This window comes from Dufourea novaeangliae, unplaced genomic scaffold (genome assembly GCF_001272555.1).
Source record: "Dufourea novaeangliae isolate 0120121106 unplaced genomic scaffold, ASM127255v1 scaffold112, whole genome shotgun sequence".
Taxonomy (NCBI): domain Eukaryota; kingdom Metazoa; phylum Arthropoda; class Insecta; order Hymenoptera; family Halictidae; genus Dufourea; species Dufourea novaeangliae.
The window spans coordinates 473,739-497,933 of NW_015373993.1; the positions used below are offsets into that span (position 1 = coordinate 473,739).

The window sequence follows — 24,195 nt, forward strand, 5'->3', positions numbered from 1 at the left end:
AATATTTTTACTGTGAAAATAGATATTGCAGTCTGTCTAGTAAAAGCATGAACGGCAAAATTTTTACCTGGGTGCAGCTGTCATAAAATTTCCGGTGAATTATTCCGTTCAAGTAGTCGCCGAAGATGACTAAACACGATTAATAGAAAAACTTAAATTTTCCCTATTCCGGTCGATATTTTCGTGTGCACAAACGTTCTTTTTTAAGAATACTGCTTCGAAGCGTGTCACATACAGAGCACTCGTACTTGAAAACGTCGTTTCCTTGCGAAGGTCGGCCAGTTACTGCAAGTTTATCTACAAAACGTCGCAGAGGAAGGGATGGGCTACCTGAATTCCAGGTCAAAATTTTGCTGGTCGCGGTCTAACTAAACATACAGTACCTGTTTAAATTTTTCGAAAAGGTTTTTCTAAATTACGAAAGTAAACAACCGTTGTATACATATTGGCATTTTCAGATTTAATCATTTGGCATTATAGACTTATTATTAACAATCGTAATGAAATACGTAGACAAAGTTTAGCAAAGTTTGAGGTAGTTGGTACTATACTTTAAAATATAATTGACGTTCACGATTCGCATACAACGATAAAAATTGAGAAATAACGAAGTAAAGATTATTTCTTTTTATACTTCTTTCTCAAGTTGGTTTTATCCGAGGTTATTGACTCAGTCGAGCAAATAAATTTCAAATTTGGAACAACCTGTAAAAACAGTGAACTAAAACCAAACATATGCTTTTCACATGAAATATTTAGTATAACATTCGTTGTCAATTATCTTTAATAATACAACTTAATGTAATATTCATGATTATATTATTGATCCAAATATTTGTTATGACTTCACATTTTACACAGAATTGGTATTCGTTTTGAAGATTTATATTATTTACTGCATAAACATTTCGGTTTTATCCGATGCATCAAGGATAAAATGTATGGTCATATGACTTCTAAACAGTTTTTACTCAATGGAAAGATTTAGATATCGAATCATAACATAAGAACGGCAATAATAAATATGTTTTTTGTGTATGGAGTCTATAAATGTATTTGTTAACCAACTATATTAATTACTATAAACAATATAATATACAATTGTACAGTAGGTACTATATTAACTGTAAAATAGAAGGATGTGAAATTAGGAAATGAACATAGTTGTGTGTAATTGCAATTATAAAACGAAATTGGTGCAAAGTACTAATATCTGATGATAAATCTATGGATCTAGTCTTCAAAGTATATGCCAGAATTGTATATTAATTAGTGGATCTTATTGAAGATCGAAATGAATATTATTGTGATTCTTCGTAGACTTGTATCTAATTTTAATTCGAGAATTCGTGTTCTATCTAAATAGGAAAGTAGCATCGAAATTGAATATAGAAAAGTCAACACAGACTGTTGTCTTCTAATAGTAAGCTAAAAAAAAAATTAAACACCATAAACAAACGCGTAGTATATCTGTATCACAAAATATTTCTTGAATAATTAACTTAAACAAATTCAAAGAATTAATCGATACAAGTAGGGAAATTAAATTGTACAAATTATATATACATATATACATATATAATTGTTATTATTAAAACTATACGATTCTTACGAACTAAATGAAGATGGAAAAATAACAGGTATAGTTAATAACAACAAAAGCTGATGAATACAGTCTGGTAAACTAAATAATACAATTCTATTTCAAAGCCATTTTCATATAGGCCGTAACGATCTTCTAATTTATAAATTACTACTGCCGAGTATTTTATTAACTTTCGTAATAGAATGGTACATTAGCATATTACGTTAAAAATTATTGTTACTATCTAAACGTTTGTTTTTGAACGAATTTTTAAATTGTGACGAAGGGAACAACCATTCAAGGAAGTGCAATATTTTCGATAGAGATCTCGTTGAGTAGTCGTCAGTTGTAACGTTTACTCTTTTTAAAATCGCATAATAATTTTAAAGTGCGTAATTGTATAAGGAGATTTTTTTCGATCTTTTTGTTTCTCAAAAAGAACCGTACAAGTATAATGAACAATTATGATGGTTTAATCTGTTTAAGTATCATCTTTAATCGTATAATACACAATGGATCGTGAAATATATGTAAACTTAAATTTCGGCATAGTGTTCTTGATAGTTTTTTTAAAACCTTATGTAAGTTCACTTCCAAACAAACGCAAAGGTTTAATTCTATGTGTATACGAACCGCAATAATCCTGTAATATACATACAAATGTACAGTTTTAAATGTCCCTATATACGAAGTCTTTCACTGATAGTACTTAGACGATTAAAGTCGTTCGGTCAATAAATATGATTAGCAAAATGTATCCTTGGTGTGTTTATTTAAAACCAGAACGGATGTTTGATTAGAAATTCCCCCAGTTGTTTGTGACTTAAAAGTAACAGCGAAGAACTCAAAGTTCTTTAGTTTTCATAACATTTTATTGAGAAAATTATATCCAAAGTACATGGTCTCTTTTTATCACAATTAGTGGGGCAGGTTTAACTCGACGCTCATCCGCGCATTATTTTACTCACTCATACGCTTTCTCATGAAGGAGTAGCCCAAACACTCACTGATATCATAGACGTACTATATAATGTCTATGATTAATACTCGTCCTGAAGATTAAACTTCAAGTATGTAATTTGAAGAAAACCGTATCAATAAATCGCTATATATATGTATATGAATGAACGAACATGGTGTTTGATAATTCAATGAGAAGCTTTTGTAATACTAGATGTACATACCTTCTTGAACGTTAAAAAATAGGATTTCACAATCAATCTACAGTTAGGTGTCGGCATACCTCAGGGGCGCTAAGAAAAATCTCGTACTTTAAAGAAATTTTAATTCTTGCCTATCGACCTAACACGAATTTTTAGAACCCATTCAGGTTCCCCCAAAATTTGAAGGAAGTAATCCAAAGACGATCACGAGACAAAATGGCTTCATACATAAGACGTCCCTTTCTATTCGATTTGAAGAAACAATAAGGATTAAGGAGGCGTTATTCCAACATGGTAACCTTACTGGCAAGATGATCGAGCTCAGAACAAATAACCAGCGGCAAATCGTCCCCGACCTGGGCGTCAAAATACGTTCTAAGGTCTTCGACTTCTTTCCGCCAGAAGTCTCCTGGCAATCTGAACAACTCATCCATGCTCACGTGGTCCTCCATGCTGTCCAAGTTAAACGAATCGAATCTCGGCAGAAGACCGACGGGAGATTCCACGGCGATGTCCTCCCCGTCGATCCTGCGAAGGATCCAGTCCAGGACACGGGAATTCTCGCCGAATCCTGGCCAGAGGAACTTCCCGTCTGCTCCCTTTCTGAACCAATTCACGTGGAACACCGCCGGCAGCTTGGCGTTCCGCACGTCGGCCATGCTCAGCCAGTGATCGAGATAGCGGCCGAAATTGTAGCCGAAGAACGGTCTCATCGCGAAAGGGTCGTGCATGATCACTTTTCCCTAATCGTCAAACGCAGTACACTTTACTCCTCCGAGAGAAACGAGAATACCTATTCCCGTGACTAATCTCTTATAGGAAAAATCATCATCCACGAAAAGAACAGTGACACATTTATATCGCACGGAATTCATCGAAAGAATAGCCTCTACCATAGACAGTTGGTCCGTAAGAAATTTAAACGTGGATAATCTACATCAAAAGTAACTAACCTTTTCGAGTTCCGTTATCAGTACTCACCTTGTGTTCAGCAGCGGCGGTCGCCTCGGACCTCATCGAAGCTCCAATGAAGACGCCGTGTTGCCAGTTTCGTGCCTGATAGATCAGAGGAACACCATCGGGCCTTCGTCCTCCGAAGAGTATAGCGTCTATGGGGACACCGTCGGGATCCTCCCAGGCGGGATCGATGATGGGACACTGTCTTGCAGGGCTGCAGAATCGGGAATTCGGATGAGCGGCGGGTGTCTTGGATTCTTTGGACCACTTGTTGCCTCGCCAGTCGGTGATCTAAGGACGTCACATGAAACGTGAGATCAATTCTCAGTCTTTCAAGTTTGCTCTTGTCAGGACTTCCAGGTAGATTTCAATGTTGTCGTTACTATACCGTATTGTACAGTTTTACCTCGACGTTTTCGCTGATCTCCTTCTCGAGCCCCTCCCAGAATACTCCGCCGTCGCTGGTCGCGGCCACGTTGGTGAAGATCGTGTTCTTGAAGATGGTCCTCATTGCGTTCGGATTCGTCCCGCGGCTGGTGCCCGGTGCGACCCCGAAGAAACCGTTCTCCGGATTGATGGCGCGCAGCTTCCCGTCACGATCGAATCTCATCCAGGCGATGTCGTCGCCCACGCACTCGATCTTGTAACCGGGCAGGCTCGGCTGCATCATCGCCAGATTCGTTTTGCCGCACGCGCTCGGGAACGCGGCCGCGATATAACGTTTTTTACCTTTCGGATTCGTGACACCCAGTATCTAGAAAAGGTAACTGATACAGAATCTCTTAGACCGGTGACAAAAAACGGACGCACAGAGTAATAACGAGCTAAACGGGGGGAAAGATTCAAGGGGCGGAAGACACGGACGAGTACGGAAATGTTTACAATGCGTCACCGATCGAACGTATCGATTTCTTCGTGTACGATCGATCGATATCCACGGTGCTAAGTTTGTTACACATGAGTGTTACTTACGAGCATGTGCTCGGCGAGCCAACCCTCTCTCTTGGCGATCGTCGAGCCGATCCTCAGAGCGAAGCATTTCTTCCCGAGCAACGAGTTGCCCCCGTAACCGCTACCGTACGAAACGATCTCGTTTGTGGCCGGTTTGTGAAGAATTATGGTCCTTTCGGGATCGCACGGCCACGACGGAACGACGGCCACCTTTGCGTCCAATTTCGGGACACCGACGGAGTGTAAGCACCTGACGAAATCGTCGTTTCCCAGTGCTTCGAGTACCTCCCTGCCCATTCTGGTCATTATCCTCATCGAACAGACGACGTACGGGGAGTCGGTGATCTCTATGCCGATTTTTGACAGAGGAGATCCCACTGGACCCATGCTGAATGGGATAACGTACATCGTTCGACCTGATGAAATAGACATTATTGGTTTGAGAACTGTTTCAGAAGATTTGTCGTAGGCTTGGAGTTCGTGGGAAATAGTCGTCGACCTTTCATGCATCCTGGAAACCGTTCCAGGATCGCGTGGTCCATTTCGGTAGGGGAGATCCAATTGCCCAGTTCACCAGTGACGCCATCGCGAGGGATGGGAATCGTTTCACGTCTCGATTCGGTGCTGATAAACGTGCGTTTCTCCACTCTGGCCACGTCCGCTGGATTCGTTCTCGCCAGCCAGCTGTGTATCGAATTCAACGAGTCAGACGTAATTCTGGTACAGAATCGAACTATGATAGGGTATGCTTAAAGTTCTCTCGATTGAAAATATTTAAGATCAGGAGTATTAACATTTATACACAGATTAACGCTCGATGATTAGGAGTCGCGATTTCCATAAGGCCATTTACTAACAAAACGATTCATCGGGGGACACAAGTATTCTGGTGATGTTGAAATAGTACAGGAAACTCATATATTCTATCTATATCATCTAAACCTTATAAAGTAAGTGTTATTTAAAGAGAAGCTGGGAAAATGCCAACTGAAGTCAAAATAAGTAAGGTCACCTACGCGACTGACTTCCTGCATTTGCTACGCATGTAGATCTTTCATTGCAATCGAAATCGTTTATAGCAATTTAGTGAAACTTAGCGTAGAATCGTCTCATTTGCAAAATTGTGGCGTGACATTATCTCCAAGTAATATTAGTCATTTTTTGACATAGTTTCATAGTTTCCACTGTTCTAATTCTACTGATTCATTTTCAGCAATCTAAACTCCATATAGAGATGTACGATTATTATTATTACTTTCTATTTCCGTAAATCTTCTCAGTATTGACTAAGCCAGCATCATTAGCTAGGATTTCTTTTCTGTAAATGAAAAGTTTTTTTTTTCTTCGTCTTTCGGTCCCTCCCAACTCACCAATTTTCATATTTTGGCAACGGCGTGATGGTACCGCTTTTCTCCAGCAGATTCAACAAGTGATCGTACTCAGTCTCGCTGCCATCGCAGATGTAGATGTCCCTGGGACGGCAGAGGGCCGCGCATTTCTCGATATAGGAGCGAATTTTCGGTGCAAGGGGCTCCGTCAAGGTGTTCAGGAGCGGTGTCTTGCCGATGTAGTCGTAGTTGTTGCTGATGGATGGGTTCTTCGCTGCGTGAGTCACCAGGAACCTGGTGGTCACTCTGTAAGAATCGATCGACTTTTAAAATCTTGTAAAAGAGATCAGGAGGTCAAAGGAAGAACAAGGATGGATGAAAATAGAAAAACAAAGAATTTTCGTTTCATTTCGAAATAGCGTTCAAGTGCTTCTACTCATCGGTTGATTAAGAAAGAGAGAACTAGAGCGTAAAACTCAGTTCACCGTCGGTCCAGTAACAGGTGGTTTCAACGGGCCGTAGTTTAAGTGCGTTCGATCGGTCCACTCTCACTTCATCATCGTGGAGACCTTGCCCAGGTAAAAAATGAAATTTCACGTTAGCAAACATGTGCCACACGATAGTGCCTGTTTCTCTGGTTCAGTGTGTCAACGGGTTTTATGCTATGTACTTTCCTCGTTTCAATCACTAATTACGGCGACGTGATGCAATTTAATATCTGAATTGTTTTCTCGGGTATTATGAATATTTTTTTTAACGAAAGGAAAAATGAAATTATTAAACACCACCGCCAACTGTTTGAAGGAGGATTCAAAATATTCCAAAGTACATTGAAATTTATTCGGAATTTGGAATCGAAAGAATTCCCAAAATATGTCATTTTTCGCGATAAAAAGGCACAGTTTTGCTCTTTCCATGATATCCTCGAACGGAATATTGATTCTATGATAAGCATGTAAAGAAATTAATGCTATGACACGAAACAATGTGCCTGGCGGTTACGGGAACATTGGCAAACATGGCAATGATTTCACGAAACTTAACAGAACCGGCGTGGAGGACGTCTCTGATAGAATCTTAAGCTCTTTGGTCTAAAGATACCTCGTCTTAACGCCTCGTTCGAGATAAGGAATAATAAAGGACACTCTACATTTCACAAATGAAGTAAGCAATATCTTCGACAACATGTTCACCCCTCGTCACATAGTTCAATTACTTGGTCACTCTCCACTAACTTCCATCTTCGTTAACCTTAAGTGTCGCGAAGTAGACCAAATTGTGCAGGCCAACACTTGTTGAAACAGTCATAAACCTCGCACGACAATACGACGATTATTGAAAATTCAGCGAAATTAATTACAAAAAATGTCACGTTCCATTCGATGGTGACCCTAAAATCCTCGAAACGAAACGGTACCCGTAATTCAACCCCAGAATCGCGTGTACTTACCGCGGGCAGCAAACATTGACTGCGTGAGGCATTCCGACGCATCCACTCGCGGAAATGATCCGATGGGTCAGAATCGGGAATCGTGCCGCCTGCAGACCGGTCTTTAGTGCATTGACCGAATTGGTGATGCCAAGGTAGCAAACTCTCGATCTAGCGACGACGGAATAACACCTGATGGCCTGGAGCCTGTTGCAAGCTAGGCTTGACCAGCGGATCGGATCGATTCTTGCCGACATCTTTCCCAACGGTCGCTTTTATAGGATCGGGCAAAAGGTAACGACGAGCCTCTAACGGTTCGTTCCGCGGATTGGCCGACGGTTGCACTTCCGGTGGATAGTGGGGCAATAGTCACGGCGGTCAGGGTGACAACGGAATCGGTCGCCTGGACCAGTCGCGTGTACCAGCCTGGCGGGTTCGAGGATCGTAGTTCGATGTCCGTGACCCGTTAGCCTCGTGCGTGTGCTTGCACCTTTACAATATAGAGAGGAGGATGCAGAACAGTGGGTCACTTACAACGATGAAGCGGGAAATCGATGACGGGTACGCGTGGAGATCGAGATTCCGCGCGTTACGTGACTGGTGGTCCAACTTGTCACGGGATGACTATTGGGGAGATTTAATTAGTAGCCTCGACAGACGACTGGGAGGACTGTGATGAACGGACATCGAAAATAAGCCTCCTATGCTACCGGATCCTTCTAGATCGCTTCTTCTTACGGGACGCCCCACGGAGTAGCGCGTCGTGATTTGGTGGCGGCCAAAGGTGGTACCGGTCGAAAACGGGCGTACCCACGAGACTGATACTGCTGTTCACGATCAACACGGTCGATCGCCACTACGGTTACTGGTGGACTGTCGCGGTCCACCGGGTGCCACAGAAGTAAAAGCAATCGCGGCGCGTTTGATCGGCCCACGCGCTTGCATTTAAACGAAATCGGCAGCGTCGGGGTCGGTCGGTCGGGTTTTACACTGAAAGCGCTTTAGTAGCCGCACAACTTGCTCTTCTATTTCTGCGCGAACACTTTCCCTTGCCCGCTATCTGGCTCACCGCGGCACGGCCGCTTATTCGCGGACTGACGGAGAGCTACGCTTCTGGGTACCGCGAGTCTCACGGTTAATTATCTGAGCGGGCCCGGTGGTGTTTATTAGCCAGGTTATATATCGTTTCGTGCGCAGCGATGATAATCGTCAAGGTATTCGCATTGTTTTCGTAGGCTCGTGGCGCCAGGTAAACGGCGCGGTGGGATGACCTCGAGGATTGGAAGCTTGGCCCGCGGTGGTGTCGATTAGAAACGTGGGTGGTATATGATCCAGGTGGTTTACGATTAGAAACGGGGATGCACGTGATCAGTGGTCACATGGACCAACGATGATTACGTGAATGTGACTTTTTACCATCGAGAGTCGATGTTTAGGACACGTTTCGAGAAGTAACAAATCGGTAACGCAAGAAGCCGATCGATTACCGCAGCTTGTTAGTTGCTGGTTTTCAAACTAATATGTGGCATACTTTCTAATTCATGAATCGGAACCTCGTATCGATCACCATGCTCCCATTCACGTAGCAATTTCACTATCCATATTGCTGTTGATCTGTCAAACACGAAGAAGATCGGAGAACCTCTTCATTTGCATTCCTCTATTCTGCGTTGGGTCGTTCGATTCCGATGTTCCTGGAAAAGATCAATGTGTCAGAGTTTGTTACAGAAAGGTCAGTCGAACACAATCGACGGTCAGTTAGATGATCAGATGTTGGTGATAAAAAGTCGAGGATTGAATGTTACTATAGAATGCACCGGAAGGCATCGACGGTATGTCGGTGTTTTGTAAATACAAAGGAATTGAGACAACTGTTCCTGATACGCGATAAGTAGTGCAATATCGATCCAAGTCGTAATGCAACGACACTAATTAGCAACCATTGTACAAGATTTTACCGAAGAAGTCTCTGAAAACAAATTCCCATCAAAAGTTGTTAACTGGGAACTGTTACCAACCTGCACGTCGATCGTTATTGTATTTCTTAATCATTGCTATCTAATCGTTAGTTCAAAGTACATATAAGTATCCGAATGATCCTAAATCTTCATCGGAACTGAATCAACGCTCTCGAGATTAAAAGAATAAAATGTTTCAAAAGCGTTAAGAATAAAAAAGCGTTCGAATCAAAACGTCGTTGGATATGACGAATAACGTACAGGTTTCGTAATCGTGATCGTGAGAATGTTAGAATTTTGTCTCCTTATGTTCTTCGATTATTGTCTTAATTATAGGTGTCATAATTATATATTTTCATTAGTCAAGGGATGGATTATGACTTATGATGTCGTAAAAAAGAAATGGAAAATCACGACAGTCGAGAAAATGCAACGAACTTGCGAAAGGAACGATACGAGGCACACCGTTCTTTTTTTTTTTGCTAACCACTCGAATAGATTCGTCGATTCGCCACGTTATCGCGAGAATTGTGGGATTCATAAATTATCGCAACCAGACAGTGAACTACGGACCAAGCCAGTGGCGGATTCCATCGGCAAGATGCATCGTTCCATTGTAACGGGATCGAAAACGCGAATTGCGATCGACACGTAATGGGAGAATTTCTAGTGATACTTTCACGTTCCGTAAGTATATGCACTATCTAACATTGAAAAATTCCTGGCAGATTCGGTTAGCAATAAAACGTATCGGTAAAATGTTCCCAAATGTGGAAGAATTCCTAGTGAGGCCAGACACAATGTTGCATCATAAGGGGTCACGGATTAATGTATCATAGGAAACTGTACTTTGTATCGATCGACTAAGTATGTTCGATTGTACAAGAGGTGTAATTCGCGAATGAAAACGAAAAACGAGAGTCCATGTCGAGGCGAGAGATTGCTCAGAGAAAAGAACTTGTACTTTGATCGAAGCTGACCGGTGCGTAATACAGAAAATTTTATTGTTTACAGAGATTTCTCGAGCAACTTCGAACTTCGTTTGTGGCCTAGAATCGGTTCTTTAAATCGTGATGATTCATTTTCTGGAACAAGATTCCCGTGAAAATTATGTTAGCGATTAAGTGATTGTGTTCGGTTATGTTAAGGAATTTGCCCATGAAGTCTCAACTTACATCCCGGACAAAAAAATATGTCGACTACTAGTGCCTCTGTTTTCATTGTTACGATATACTCGTGTCTAGTTCCAAGGTGACGTTTCCCGACAAGTTTATCGGCGTTCACCATTTTTCTTCGCCCCACGCATTTAATTAATCGTTATTTTACGAGAGGCGGTGCGAGTGCGTCGCAGACGATTGTATACATATATGTATAACGTCAAAAGTCTCGCGAAACGTCTGGCACCGATAGAAGGATCACGACTGAAGTGATTTTTTTCAGTTGAGAATATAATGATTTTGTCTATCGCGGATATTTGTGCTGTCAGCATTTTCTTGTGACAAATGAATCTTTGGATCTTTAACATTCTGAGTGGTTTCTGAAAATATGTATCAATATTAGCATTTAAAAAGAAATAATTCGTATTGAGAATGAGAATCATTCTTTCCAAAAAAATCCACTTGTTTCCTTTTTTTCACATTCATCCTCCAATACATATTTAAGGTCCGAGGTACTCTCTGTCCAGTGATATTGAGCGAAAGAAACGATTCTCGATTCACTGGAAACAAATTTTCCAGTTATTGTTATTTTCTGTTCGACGGTGTATCAGTGCAATAAATAATGATGATTACTAATAACATATTTTCGCTGAACTCGTCGGTGGTCGTCGGTATTGGTAAGCTTTCGTGCTATCGCTTACTGGTTGCGCTAGACTGTGTCAAATGTTGTTATGACGTCCGGAGACAATGATCAAAAATTCATTCCATTTACAATTGTATATGTGTGCGTGAAAAACATAATACGGTCGAAAGTTTTATGAAGACCAGTACGAGAGATCCCATGTTGGATCAAGAAAAAAAAACTTTTATCCAAAGAAACAAATCTTTAACGTAATTTCAGTTCCGTAAATTGATCTTATAAAACATCTGAATTTCTATACAGACTCGAGGTCATGCAACGCCAAGCGATTGCGGTAGACAGTATCCACCTGACCCCTTTGAATCTTCCGCAAGTGTCAGTGGTTGAAACTGTGGACCTTGTCGTGTCAAGCGATCGTGTCAGCCGATTGAAATTAATCTCCTGGTTCTGGGTGCCCCCTCGTCGTGTCGTTCTAAAAGCGTTCGTAAAAGTACTGTGTATTTAAATACGGTTCGAACTTTCGTCGCCATACATCTTTTCTTTCGTCCTTTTACGACCACCATCTTGGATCAGGACTTACACTCTTACGCCGAATTACGAGACTCACGTACATTCTTTGTTTAAAGTTATGCTTATAATTTGCAAATATTATGCCTTTCAGCGAGCATAGTAACAATTTTGATGCAATATATCAAGTGTTGCAACAAACAATCTCTACGGAATAAAAATATTTATGAGTATTCATTACGGAGGGATACGATCGACCAACGGGTGTAAAGATATCGATATCCGGTTCGAGCCAGTTACATTCGAAATCGTTGGGAAATGCTCGCCCCCCTCCATCCGATACTTTTCTCCGTTTTCGGATCATCGACAACGCTGACCTGTTGTCTCGAGGTTGTAATCAAATTCAGCAACGATACACGTATGTATCACGCACACAATCGACGAGAAAGTCGCGGTTGACGTATCTGGAGGCTCGGCTATATGCCCTGCGATACGGTTATCATTATTGATTGCATAACCCGGTAGGCACGACCATGCGATTTGCATATATACATGTATATGTACATTAACAGCGATTTCATAAGACTGAAGTATTCCCGTTAATGGAATTTCTCTATCGGTGCGAACCTTCACCTTTCCGGTTACTCCACTCTTCTCTTTTCTTCGACCCCTAAATCTCTTCAACATGTGACAATTCTATTTTCAATGTTCCTTTCACATTCCTTTTTAGCCTCTACAAAAGTTTTCAAATTCCAGGTGGTTCACGCGATTCTGGAATTACGTTGTCTTCGAATGGAAGAGCCCGTTATCGATCCGGCAAATTTTATTATACGTTGCGTGTTGCATTTAGCTTATTTATTGCGCTCGTCTCTCCGTTGGTCCGGTGTTGCCTCATATGTGTTTACGATCAAAGAACCCCCGCGACGCTGGTCGCAGATATCTGTGGTCTTTAACCCTGGAGGAGCCTCGTACGCAAGAGCATCTCTATCGACACTTTTGTTGGACGATTTACTTTAATTGGGTGTATTGGCTAAGAGAGCGCGGCAATTTCAGCTTTCTAGTATTTGTCTATCGTGTCGAATCATTTCGTAAAAATAATTGGCCAAATCAATCTGACAATATATTTCTCTAATTTGATCTGTATTTCAAGAACGTTTCAATAGAAAAATTATCAATGCTGCAAATACTTGAACTATGAGACTTGAATGTTCCTACATGCGTGTGTATGTGTGTGCGATTTCATTTTGTTAGTTAATACTTTACGCGACTGCTAGAAGCTGTGCGTTATTATTCTGGAACTATGCGACATTTATGTAACTGGTCGCGAACTTTTTCTGGGAATGATAATGCCTCTTGTCTGGTATCAACGCGTATCGCGTTACGCCTTTGTGCGGTGAATATTTATAAAATCTCAGACATGTCGCGTCAGTTTCGCTCTCGCAATTGAACGTATCTGTACACGTGATTAATATCGTGGGGTGAACGTATAGATAGGCTCATAGGCACACAGTGTGCCCATTAATTACCTACTTATATTATGGAAAATTACATTATTTGTTTTCGGAAACCACACGACACAAATTTCATGCATTTCTCGTATTATCGAGTCCACCAGAGGTATCTGGGAGCTTGAGAGGCTGCTTGATTTCATGGTGTCATACAATTCCAATTACAAAATGGATATCTGCTACTTTGCAGTACCTTGTATACTATAAAGTACAGTATATACAATATTGTTGTTTAAATTTTCTCCTTGGTGCAAAACTGAAGAAATTTATGATCAAATTCAATTTACTTCATTAGTCGAAAAGACATTCATTCAACCTTACAGCTAATTAACTCATTGACTACCATGTCTCGTTCAGACATGGCTGACCCGACTTCCGGTCGGGAGTGCAATTAGCATATTACGATAGAACTTTAGTTATAACCCTATTATCCGTCAGTCTCTGTTAACTATAATGGACAATGTTGAGTGAAGTTAGTATATGTAGTGTTACTTTAGTTATCACTTAAATACTTATACTTTCTTTCTTCAACCTCTGTTAACCATAATCCATAATGCTTGCAGTATTATCATACCACTGTGATCCGGAAGGAACTGGAATCGAATGGTCCCGCGACGATCTAGAACGGGATCCAGCGATATCTCACGGACACTGAACGAAGTTCATCATCAAAACATTATGGCCAAGTGACCGGTCGGTAGTCTCGTTTGATTTTACGTGATCCGCGGTACGTATCAGCTGTTCGGGTGACAGTTTGCCAGCCGTGAGCAGAGTGTCGAGGTTTATTGTTTGGGAAGCAATATGGCTATCTGGTGATTAGTAACAGTGCGATACGTAGACAAAGGGGCAACGCAGTTCTCATGATAGTTGGAGACGCGTTGTACGTTCCGTTCCAGTTTATTTAAGTAAAAAGGAACCAGGGGGATAAGGTAGAAATGTTGGAGCTGGAGGTGGTGCCCGAGAGATCCCTCGGCTGCGAGCAGTGGGAATTTATTTTAGGCAAGTGACGAAACACTCATAATGTATCGCAGCCTATCCCGTATTACGCGTAATTTTCAAACGGTTCAATCTAGATCCTATTGATCCGCGAAATCTGAGACGGATCGACGGGAACATCGTTTCATCTGTCTCTAGTGCGTCTTATTGATGGTGCTGTCATGACAGCGTTCGCACACGGCTATTTCGTTCTATTTGTAAACACCCCGTCCCCGACAATCGCGCGTAAACAAAGAAAATGGAGCTTATTATGAATATTTTGTTGCTCATTATGTAATTGTTGACAGCTACCGTAGCTTTCTTGAGCCTTTTCTGGCCTGGGAATCCATTCTTAGACCGACAATTTATCAGAAATAGACCCTCGGATATACTGTCACCCGAAATTTAAAGAGATACCTAAATCAAAATTATGGAATCACATGAGACACTTGTTAATTGCGCATTTAATATGAGATAATGCATAATTGGGAACAATGAAAAAAATGCAACACACTAGATACTTGAATGAGAGCTCATTTTTTCTCATTTTCTTGTCATTCTAGGTATGCATTTTTCCCAGTCTGTGTCAATAATACAATCCCAAGTGGGCATTATAAGGGGAGTACAAGTACTTTATAGTGATAGTGTAAGTATATATACTGATAAAAGCATTAGATAAATAGCTGTTACCGACGGTGTGATTTTTTTTCTGTGTAATTCTGGTTGAATTAAAATTCGGTTTACAGAATCCTTTAGATGTAGATCTAGTGATAAATTTACCTCATGACGGCGTTCGGCTTATATTTGACCCAGTAGTGCAAAGGCTCAAGATAATTGAAATTTATAATATGAAATTAGTGAAACTCAAATACTGTGGTCTCCCTTTCAATTCACCAGAAGTCTTGCCATCTATTGAACAGATTGAACATTCATTTGGAGCAACTCATCCTGGTGTTTATGATAGTGACAAGCAGGTATGATATTTTTATGCTACTAACAATTCAAAAAGGATAGAAAGGAAAACTAAATACCACTTCTAAAATTGTGTCCTCTCTTCAGGTGTTTGTCTTAAACTTTCGAGGTTTGTCATTTTACTTCCCCATTGACTCAAAGTTCCAACCTGGATACGCGCATGGACTTGGGTCATTACAATTTCCAAATGGGACTTCTCCTCTTGTAGCAAAAACAGCCATTTATGTTGGTAACATGGCTGCAGGAAGCGGAAGTGATGAACACAATTTGAAAGCACCACCACCTCCTCTACCTCTCGTAATTATTTGTTGCTCGTGTTATACCTGTATGTAGATGTACAGATGAAGATTAGATTAATACTATGTCTGTACATGTACAGATGAAGACAAGTTTGATCCTATGTGTTCATCTTTTGGTAGGTCTGCTATCACAATAATTTGTATTTAGAGAAGGCAGATGTTATGCGGGATAAGACACGTACTCGAGGTCTGAGGCTGCATCTCTTCACAGAAGGTAGTTCTGTAACCAGGGTATTACTGGAGCCGAAGAAGCACTGCCTGACCAAAGAGGTTGCATTTTATAGTTTATTTATGTACAGTAACATACAATGAAAATGGTATGCGTTTTTAGGTGTTATTTGGTGATACCTGTGAAGATGTGCTGAGCGCCTTGGGCGCGCCTTCTCGTGTGTTCTTTAAGGCAGAGGACAAGATGCGTATTCATAGTCCTCACGCGCACAAACGCGATAAAATAAGACGATCCGATTTCTTCTACAATTATTTTACCTTAGGATTGGTAAGTGTTTACAGGAAACACTTGACAGTAGATAACTAACATTGCGGTATCTGAAATTATGTTATCATTTCTAGGACGTTTTATTTGATGCCAAAACCCAATGTGTTAAGAAATTTGTGTTACACACAAATTACCCAGGGCATTATAATTTTAATATGTATCATCGTTGCGAGTTTTCGTTAACTTTACCGCCAGAAAATAATAATTCCACTGAATCGGGAAAACTGATTGATGTTTCCCCTTCTCCAGTTACGGTAAGATACACACATCGATTTCATTTATACTTCTAATCATGGTCATGATAGTTCAAACAATCAGATTGTGCACACGTTGTTAGTCATTTATTATTGTTACTTTGTGGTTTCTATTGTTGCATTATTGCAGATTTCATACATTTATAGCACGAATGCATCAACAATTTGAATGAACATCCGTAGTATAGTTATATTTATAGTTTTTTATTCTTTAGATCACTGCCTATACAAAATGGGATAGAATAAGCGAGCAATTGAAGGCGAGTGCACGACCGGTGGTCTTGAATCGAGCGTCTTCGACGAACACAACAAATCCATTTGGATGTACGTTTTGCTACGGTATACGCGATGCGATCGTCGAGGTCATGGCGAATCAACACATTGCAAGTGTAACATTATACAGAGCGGCGTGACCTTGATAATTCATACAACATGGTGCATTATAGAGTGCTCTGTCAAGAGCAAACGAAGGAATGGCATTGGAAAGATGATAAAAAAAAATATATACATAAGAGAATAGGCAAGTTTTAGTGTTGGCAATCGCATAATAACATCTACTGTGAAATATTGTGTGATAAAAGAAAGTGATAAAGAGTAATGGCGTGCGAGAACACCGATGAAATTTTTTAACGCTAATGTAACATTGAAACATTTGCAAGGACGTTAGATGAAAGTAATGCGTGTGATTACCGAGAGAGGCGATGCAGCGTGAGGCTCAGAGACCACGCGATATCATTCTGAATATCACGTATTGTTGCTTGTAATGTTTTACATTTTTCCTTGGATGCATCTATCAAGGAAGTCAAACAAAAAAAAAACAAAAAAAGTGAAAAAATCAAAAACATCAACTGAGGGGTACAAGTGTCTGCAATATTCGATAATATCATATTTAATATACTGTTTTTATCTTTTGGTTATAAGTTTTAAAAATAGTTGACAAAGAAAGAGGTTTTGTGTGAGCAATCAAAACTGTAATATCTGAGCTCTATAAACTAAAAAAAAAGGAAGTAGTTCCAGAGGATAATAAGAACTTTGATAGTTGACGATAAATCTACAGAGATTGCAACACCAATAATGATTTAATTGTAAAATGTAATAATGTGCTTAGTGCAAGTACAAAAAAAGATATTCCACTTTCGTAAAACAAAATTTTGTAACATATGCTGTGAGCAATAGGCAGATGAACAAAAAATTAACACTGGAATAAAAGATAGTGTTTGGGTACGAGAACTGTGAGGCATAACATGCATAGAAATGGTGTTACCCATTTATTCTGTACAGAATTGTACGTAAAAATGTGAATTATAGTATCCTAAATATACTATACATTAATTTCTTAACGTAGCAATGACTTCTCTTTTTAAAAAAGGAGTACTGGGACAATGCAGTTGTTTACGAAGCAAAAATGTATGATTGCTGCGTAAGAAAAATGAACAGAAGGCCTGTTTTTTTTACACAACTGTCTATGTACACTTTGACCATTGTGATATGCCAGATTTTAAGATTCGATAATTACATTGACTATTCGTTTGCATTAACACAACAAAAAAATGATATTTAGTTGATAATATACTTTCTTATACTTCTCTCTTTCTCTCTCTATCTCTCTGTGCAGTTAGGTAATGTTGCGGTATAATTGTAATCGCAGAGCCCGATTAGTCGTTAATGGTTTTAGTATTTAAATGTAACAATTAATTCCTGTGTAAATCTGCCGTGACGCAGCTATCAACGGAAAGTTGGTTTCTTCTTTTTTTTTTCTACAAATTTGAATTCACTTGGATGTTACATTGCACAATCGTATACCCTATTCCGAATTGTTCCCATTAATTATAGGGTATGAACAGAAGCTATGTTTTATGTATCGTATAAACTTCGATAGTTGGTAATCTACAGTGATTATAAGATCTGTAACGAATAATAATCGTGAAATATAATAACGAAGACCATTCAATGGACATGTGAAGCATGTTACGATAATTACTTTGATTAACACTTTTAACCGCACTGAATTGCGACCGCTTCTTTTCCTATTCACTCGATCTAGTGAAACTCAACTATATATTCTCGAAAGTCCGACGAATTCTTATAAATTTTCCTACTCTATTCCTCTCATTGAATTTTATTCGAATTCGAAGACTAATTGATCTCATTGCGTCTACATTTGAAAATAAAACGGGGAAATGCGATCGAAAAAGTAAAGTGTTAATCGATGCATAATTGTTAGACAATTTCGGAGATGCAGACGGCGCTTGCGCAACTAGGAAATCGCGCCTGTCCTTATTTCTCGAATTCTATTTCGAATACTTCCTGTTTTGTCAACGCTACGATGAACTATTTTTGCGTGGAAATTATTCCGAAGTAAATATATAGGGCACAGAAATTTTTTGAACGTCCTTCGCTGAACTGCGTGTCACGTGTAACCGTAACAAAAGATAAGAAAAAAAAGTTACTGGGTGAGTGAAACGTTCGGGCGTTGTATTCTCTATATAATTACTTTTAATAATTCCCCTAGAGAAATCTCTGCTTAATTTATACGACAAAAAAGAAATCATTTTGTATTGAATGGATTATAAAATCGTGTAAAATAATTTTTCTACCGAATCATTTTGCTCTTTCGCGGGTCTAGCTTCGACAATCCTCATGTATTTCTTCAAAAGAAATAATTTTACTGATCGATCGATTAAACAGTCATTCGCTTCGATCGTGTTTTGAACTGCAATAAAACTGCAAATTTTTGTTTATCGTTTACCTCTTTATTTCCTTTTACGCACGTTTCTCAGACTCTCGAGACCGTAGGAAAGGTAATTCTTCTGATTCGAATCCGAACTCCTGGACAATTTGTGCTTGTTCATTTTAATTTCGTTCAGTCGATCCCCTTGTGTCATAGTGCGTGGATTCTGATTGTGAGATCCTTTCTCTGAGTCATCTGTCCCTCTTATGTTCCTTAACTTTCCTACGATAAATATACATAACGGAAAATTATTTCATGAAAAAATTCAAATTCGTGTATAACAAGCAATAGTCATATTCATTTCATGATCCAAGCTCTGGTAACTGAATTATCATACAGTCCCGTTCTGTTTGTAAATATGAGATAAAAAGACTTATTTATAACTCACTTGTTGTTGTATTTATCGTGTGCACAATTAGGAGGGGGAACAAAACAATGACATATATCAATAGGTTTAATTTTTGTTTAGGGTTCACTTAAACGATTGCTTTTAGAATTAGATGCGTGCGCATCGATAACGTTCATTTAGGATTGGATGCGCGCGCATCTGTAACCGTTTTTTAGATTACATGCGCACGCATAGATGCCATTAAAAGCGCGAAATCTCTTGCTGTGCGTACTTACTTTAATTATATCAAACCATATTATTCATTGAAAGTTGCTAATTTCTTAAATACTTCTAAAGGCATAATAAATTACTGTGCATATATGTATGTCACATTGCATTACTAATAATCATTAGAAATTATTTTGTTTGTAGTCAATTAAAGTTGATTCGTATTATGGGTTTCAGATTGGCTGCGCGCGCATCCGTTGATAGATGTCGTGTTCGCGTTACTTGGCGCGCAATAAAATATCTTTACATGTTTTACTCAGACAGTTATTTACATATAAAGGAGAAGCTAGACAACGATTGCAAACAGAATATTTATCTTCTATTCTTTTTGTATTTGTAATTCTTAAAGAACTTAAGAAGAATTACTGAATTTAAGATAAAAAAGAAAGTTAACCAAGATGCGCGCGCATCTTGATGGACCAGTTTAAACGCGCTAATTGTGTAGTGTATACCGTCGCGAATGGTGAACACGGAAGGTGGACTGTTTTCGTGCTGCTGTATTTCTACATTTTTGATTAAAAATAACCGCGGAAACGTTGCCCCAATGATAGTTTCAGCTTATCTGCGTGTAGTTGTGAGTATCTCTTTATAATTATGAAAATCAATAACTCTTTTACGATAAAAAACCTGAAATATTTCATGGTAACCGTTGGCCTTGAATTCATTCAAACGTACTGTGTATTTTTGATAACAAATACTGGCATAACTGTATTAAATTATTATTAAACCTTCGTTTATTTAGTCTTACAAAGACTAATTTGAGAATAGATCATAAAGAATTAATAATTGTGGCGAACATACCTAGAATTCGAGTGAATTTCGTCTTGTTTGATTTTTCTGTCGGTGAACTGTTATGTTGGTTGGACTCTGAAACGTTTGAAAATTTACCCTTATACATTCCTTTAATTCTTACGCCAAAGCTCATTTGGAATAAATATGTATATTCGTATATATGTCCTACTTAGATTGCTGTGTTAGATCCTATAATACCCTAATAAAAATGAGAAATATTTTTTTTATTGTATTAGGTGAACTGTTGATTATTTTTATGGATTTGGCCATTTTACAAGATGCTTCACTGCATGCACATACTTTTAATATGTTTAGATGTAAGTAGAAACATTTACCTGTAGATCGATCGCGGGGAGACCCATGTATGCTCCTTTCCATCTTGTCTGCCACTGAATATATTCCCTGCTTATGATACAGTATCACATCCCCATCTCCATAGTGCTTCAGTCTAAAGCATACAAAATACACCATTAAAGATTTCATCACAAAATTAGGCACATGCTCAATAAAGGGGCCCTATTTTGTTTTCCATCTCCATAGAAATGAAACCATGAAATTTCTGAAAGAATATCATTAAATATAGAACTGCAACCATTGCTGTGTTAATAAATTGGTGTTTAGGGTGTGCTATTACTATCTGATATTACTCTGTTAGGTTGTATGTACCTAGTAATTCATTGACTTACAATTGGCAGCTCAATATTGAAATCGTTTACAGTACTAGATCAATTTTTTTTTAGATAACAGTTATTTCACCCTATTGAGTATACTACTTTTAGATGTTTCCCAGCAAGGTCTTGATTTACAGTCGTTGGCTTAACATTGTAAACTCTTCAAATGTTGTCAGTAGCAATTTGTTTGCTGTAAAAAAATGCGATTTTGTTCGATTACCTGTACTGTTCGCCCGCGTTTAACAAACTCTTCTCCATGTTTTCCAGCCAGGTTTGTTGGTGGCCGATAACAGAACCGGGTCGGCAAATCCTTATCCATGCAATGGCTTCTCTCGCTGTCATTTTGTAATGTTTTATCAAGTAGGCAGCAATTAGGGAACCCGTTCTCCCTAGACCAGCCTGAGATACCGGTAAATGAAACGAGAAAATGAATATACGAGATATAAAAATTCTACTTAGAAATGGACATATTTCAATGTTTTACCTTGCAATGAACTGCTATGGGCCCGGTGGTGTTTTCGCTTAGCGCGAGGAATTGATGTAAAATCCTTTTTGGCGGCACGGTACCGTCTGGCATGAACATATCGTAATGTGCGATGTCTGCCTCGGAGAAACTAGGGGTAAAATATTGTCAATTGGGTAGCGATATATTCACAAAATATTTTCCTGATAAGTTAGAAGCGAGTTCCGATTGAAAGTTTTCGTTCTTGAAATTTCTATGACTAATAACATCGAAAGTTTTTATTTTCTGACATGAGTTGTACCTCGATGAATCATATGTCTTTTTGTTCAGTCTGACCACAGCGATGACTCCATTTCGTAAGAAATAGTCGATGTAACATTCAGGAGGATTGTAGTGGATCCCTAGTTCGGTGCTTGGGTCCACGAACGCCAAAAACTTTTGCGGTACTATCCAGTTCAGATCACCGTTCCTCAGGTCTTCGTATTTCTCGTATTCGAAGAGATCGAAGTCGTTGAAATTGAAAAATCCAAATGAAGCTGCTTTCTGGAGCGCGTTCAAGCAATCTGTCGTGTAAATACCAAATAGATAATATATTTGAATTTTTTTCGAAACAGTAAAATAAAGACATTAATGTAGTGCAGTAATGTTTTTATTTTACGTTTTATTTAACAGAACATTTACAGACTACTTGTATGGGTTGTTATTCCACCATGAATTTATTGTCATGAAACTTTTTTATTTTAAGCTTGTCACCTAGTATATGAAGTTTGTAAATAGAGGTTCCTATGGAGGCGTCCTGGAACGGTTTCAGTGGTACATCTCCTCCCATAAACAGAGCGTTGTAAGCCTCCTCGGGGCTTTTGTTCAAGTACAACACCGCGTACGACGCCACTAAATAAGCAGCGTTCGCTCTCTTGTGTTCCGTTTGCGATGTGTAATGTACAATTCGCTTGTTCTTGTTCGCAGGGCTCTGGAGCTTCTTGTTCACCTTGCAGCAATATCTGCGATTCGTTTGTACAATCGTAAAATTTCATTTTCTATATAAATATATTATAATATTCCACGTATTTAGAGGGGAAATATCAAAAAGTTGCGTTATTAGGAAAACTGTGAATGCAAGGAATTCTGAAATTTTTTATCTTGCTGAATTGAACGTTAGCTTAAATGTTAATTTTGTCGAATTATTCAAATATTCAAGATTCGGTGAAGATAGGGAATTAGATAGTAATCGTTTATTTTAGTTAAGAGACTCGCCTGTACAAGCAACCGATATTCAATGGGCCGAAGTCGTTGTAAAAATTGTTGTAAATCAGCTCGTCGTCGATAGTGAAAAAAAGAATGTTCGACGTGGTTCGCGCATCTTTCCGTACATTGGCCAACGTTGCAAAATAGAATCTGTCTTTTATGAATTCGCAAACGTGGATAATGTCCGGATGTTTGTAGACTGTATTGATTTCTAGGATAGAACATAGAAAGAATGAGATTGCAGTAAAAATTCCAGACGAATGTCTCGTACAATTTTTGTATCTGAAAATACCTCCTGCGTCACTGGGTCTGTTGTTACAAATATTTCGGTAATTTCTCGACAATCCGGCGCTCTTTGGCTCGTACATCGCGAAAGAATTATATCCCACGTATTTCGGTCACTGACTGGGCATTTATCATGTTTCAATAGACCATAATCCTAGGCGTAGATCCAACAAACGTGTTTTCGCTGTAAATTTCCTGCGACTGGGTTCTGATATCCAGACGTAACCGAATCATATTTTGCGACGGTGTTGATTAGTGTACTTAATTACATCGTTGAGTCATTTCTAAGAAATGAATTATTCCAGGCTAATTTGCATTCAACTTTGACGTCACAGAAATTTTTTCGCATCGAAATAATACTTAATCAAATGCATGATTTCTTGCACCTACGGTGTAATAAATTGTTATTGAATCCGAGGGTGTATGAAATATTGTGGAAACTGTTAGAAGAATTTTACACAGGATATTGTCATTTTACTTACCTCAGGAAATTTTCATTTTACTATAAACGGAAATCCGATTACCTATCTCATGTTTGACACATAGGACGCGAGACGTTTGTCAGGAATCCGCGCTTTTCAGTTTTTTTTTCTTCACGGGTGCCAATCGAACGAATTTACTTGAAGAAAAAAAGTGAAGTGTCGATTGGATAATTTTTATAATGTTGTTCCTGTACATGTATATTCTTAAAATTGTGAATCGTTTCAGGGACTCGGTGCACTACAAAAAGAACATCATATCTAATCCACGCAATCGCCAACCGGGGACCACATTGCAGTTCGAGGGTGCAGAGGAGTCACAGTATGCAGACAAATTATAGAAAACTCATTGCGGCTACGTAAGTACTGAAACCTTTTTTCCGAACACTTTCGTTGTTCACTGTATTACACTTAATTCTATTCTCATACGATATATACGGTCCCGAACAACTCGTGTACCGCGAAGAACTAGAGGATTTTCTCCAGATCACAAGAAACGATTAAAAAGAAGACGATAAACCGATTATTAATTTTCTATTAACTGAGAGCAATTACCTAGAGAAATAAGTAGCGATATCTTCGCTTGGAATTGAGCGGAGCAAATCGTTCGAGAAAAGAAATTACATTTCAAAATCGTGTGAAAAACAGAATGAAGTGTATACGTGTAATAACTACACTCCCTTCGTCGTTGTCATGAACAGTTTAGCGACTGTACCTCATCGACTAGTTGTTCA

The 24,195-nt window shown here is 39.0% G+C and overlaps 3 protein-coding genes across 3 annotated transcripts; 1 reads left to right on the forward strand and 2 right to left on the reverse strand.

The window, feature by feature from the left end:
* Nucleotides 1-2,975: 2,975 nt before the first annotated feature.
* Nucleotides 2,976-7,466, reverse strand: LOC107187811 (phosphoenolpyruvate carboxykinase [GTP]-like). Its single transcript, XM_015575984.1, has 7 exons — nt 7,435-7,466; nt 6,027-6,290; nt 5,156-5,340; nt 4,678-5,072; nt 4,112-4,459; nt 3,730-3,996; nt 2,976-3,491 (listed from the first exon to the last, which is right to left on the reverse strand). Exons 1-7 carry the CDS (start codon nt 7,464-7,466, stop codon nt 3,030-3,032), a joined length of 1,953 nt encoding a protein of 650 aa, XP_015431470.1. The 3' UTR covers nt 2,976-3,029.
* Nucleotides 7,467-13,924: 6,458 nt separating this feature from the next.
* LOC107187863 (UPF0183 protein CG7083) lies at nt 13,925-17,029 on the forward strand. The gene is made up of 8 exons (XM_015576049.1): nt 13,925-14,182; nt 14,722-14,804; nt 14,905-15,132; nt 15,218-15,427; nt 15,550-15,699; nt 15,761-15,925; nt 16,000-16,179; nt 16,395-17,029. Exons 1-8 carry the CDS (start codon nt 14,119-14,121, stop codon nt 16,590-16,592), a joined length of 1,278 nt encoding a protein of 425 aa, XP_015431535.1. The 5' UTR covers nt 13,925-14,118; the 3' UTR covers nt 16,593-17,029.
* Nucleotides 17,030-18,932: 1,903 nt separating this feature from the next.
* LOC107187792 (dual specificity protein phosphatase CDC14A-like) lies at nt 18,933-23,065 on the reverse strand. The gene is made up of 9 exons (XM_015575966.1): nt 22,990-23,065; nt 22,707-22,908; nt 22,206-22,453; nt 21,754-22,015; nt 21,474-21,603; nt 21,210-21,388; nt 20,654-20,766; nt 20,328-20,393; nt 18,933-19,132 (listed from the first exon to the last, which is right to left on the reverse strand). Exons 1-9 carry the CDS (start codon nt 23,063-23,065, stop codon nt 18,933-18,935), a joined length of 1,476 nt encoding a protein of 491 aa, XP_015431452.1.
* Nucleotides 23,066-24,195: the final 1,130 nt, after the last annotated feature.

Bases quoted from the DNA above. Each gene is read 5' to 3' on its own strand.
- LOC107187811 (XM_015575984.1), bottom strand. From the start codon at position 7,466: ATGCCTCACGCAGTCAATGTTTGCTGCCCGCG. The intron at 5,341-6,026 runs GTGAGTTGGGAG...TTCGATACACAG, and splicing joins TTGCCAAAATATGAAAATTG to CTGGCTGGCGAGAACGAATC. The intron at 5,073-5,155 runs GTCGACGACTAT...CTATTTCATCAG, and splicing joins GTTTCCAGGATGCATGAAAG to GTCGAACGATGTACGTTATC.
- LOC107187863 (XM_015576049.1), top strand. From the start codon at position 14,119: ATGTTGGAGCTGGAGGTGGTGCCCGAGAGATCCCTCGGCTGCGAGCAG. The intron at 15,133-15,217 runs GTATGATATTTT...TCCTCTCTTCAG, and splicing joins TTTATGATAGTGACAAGCAG to GTGTTTGTCTTAAACTTTCG. The intron at 15,428-15,549 runs GTAATTATTTGT...ATCTTTTGGTAG, and splicing joins CACCACCTCCTCTACCTCTC to GTCTGCTATCACAATAATTT.
- LOC107187792 (XM_015575966.1), bottom strand. From the start codon at position 23,065: ATGTACGAGCCAAAGAGCGCCGGATTGTCGAGAAATTACCGAAATATT. The intron at 21,604-21,753 runs GTACAACTCATG...TTTTACCCCTAG, and splicing joins AAGACATATGATTCATCGAG to TTTCTCCGAGGCAGACATCG. The intron at 21,389-21,473 runs GTAAAACATTGA...CCGGTATCTCAG, and splicing joins CCATAGCAGTTCATTGCAAG to GCTGGTCTAGGGAGAACGGG.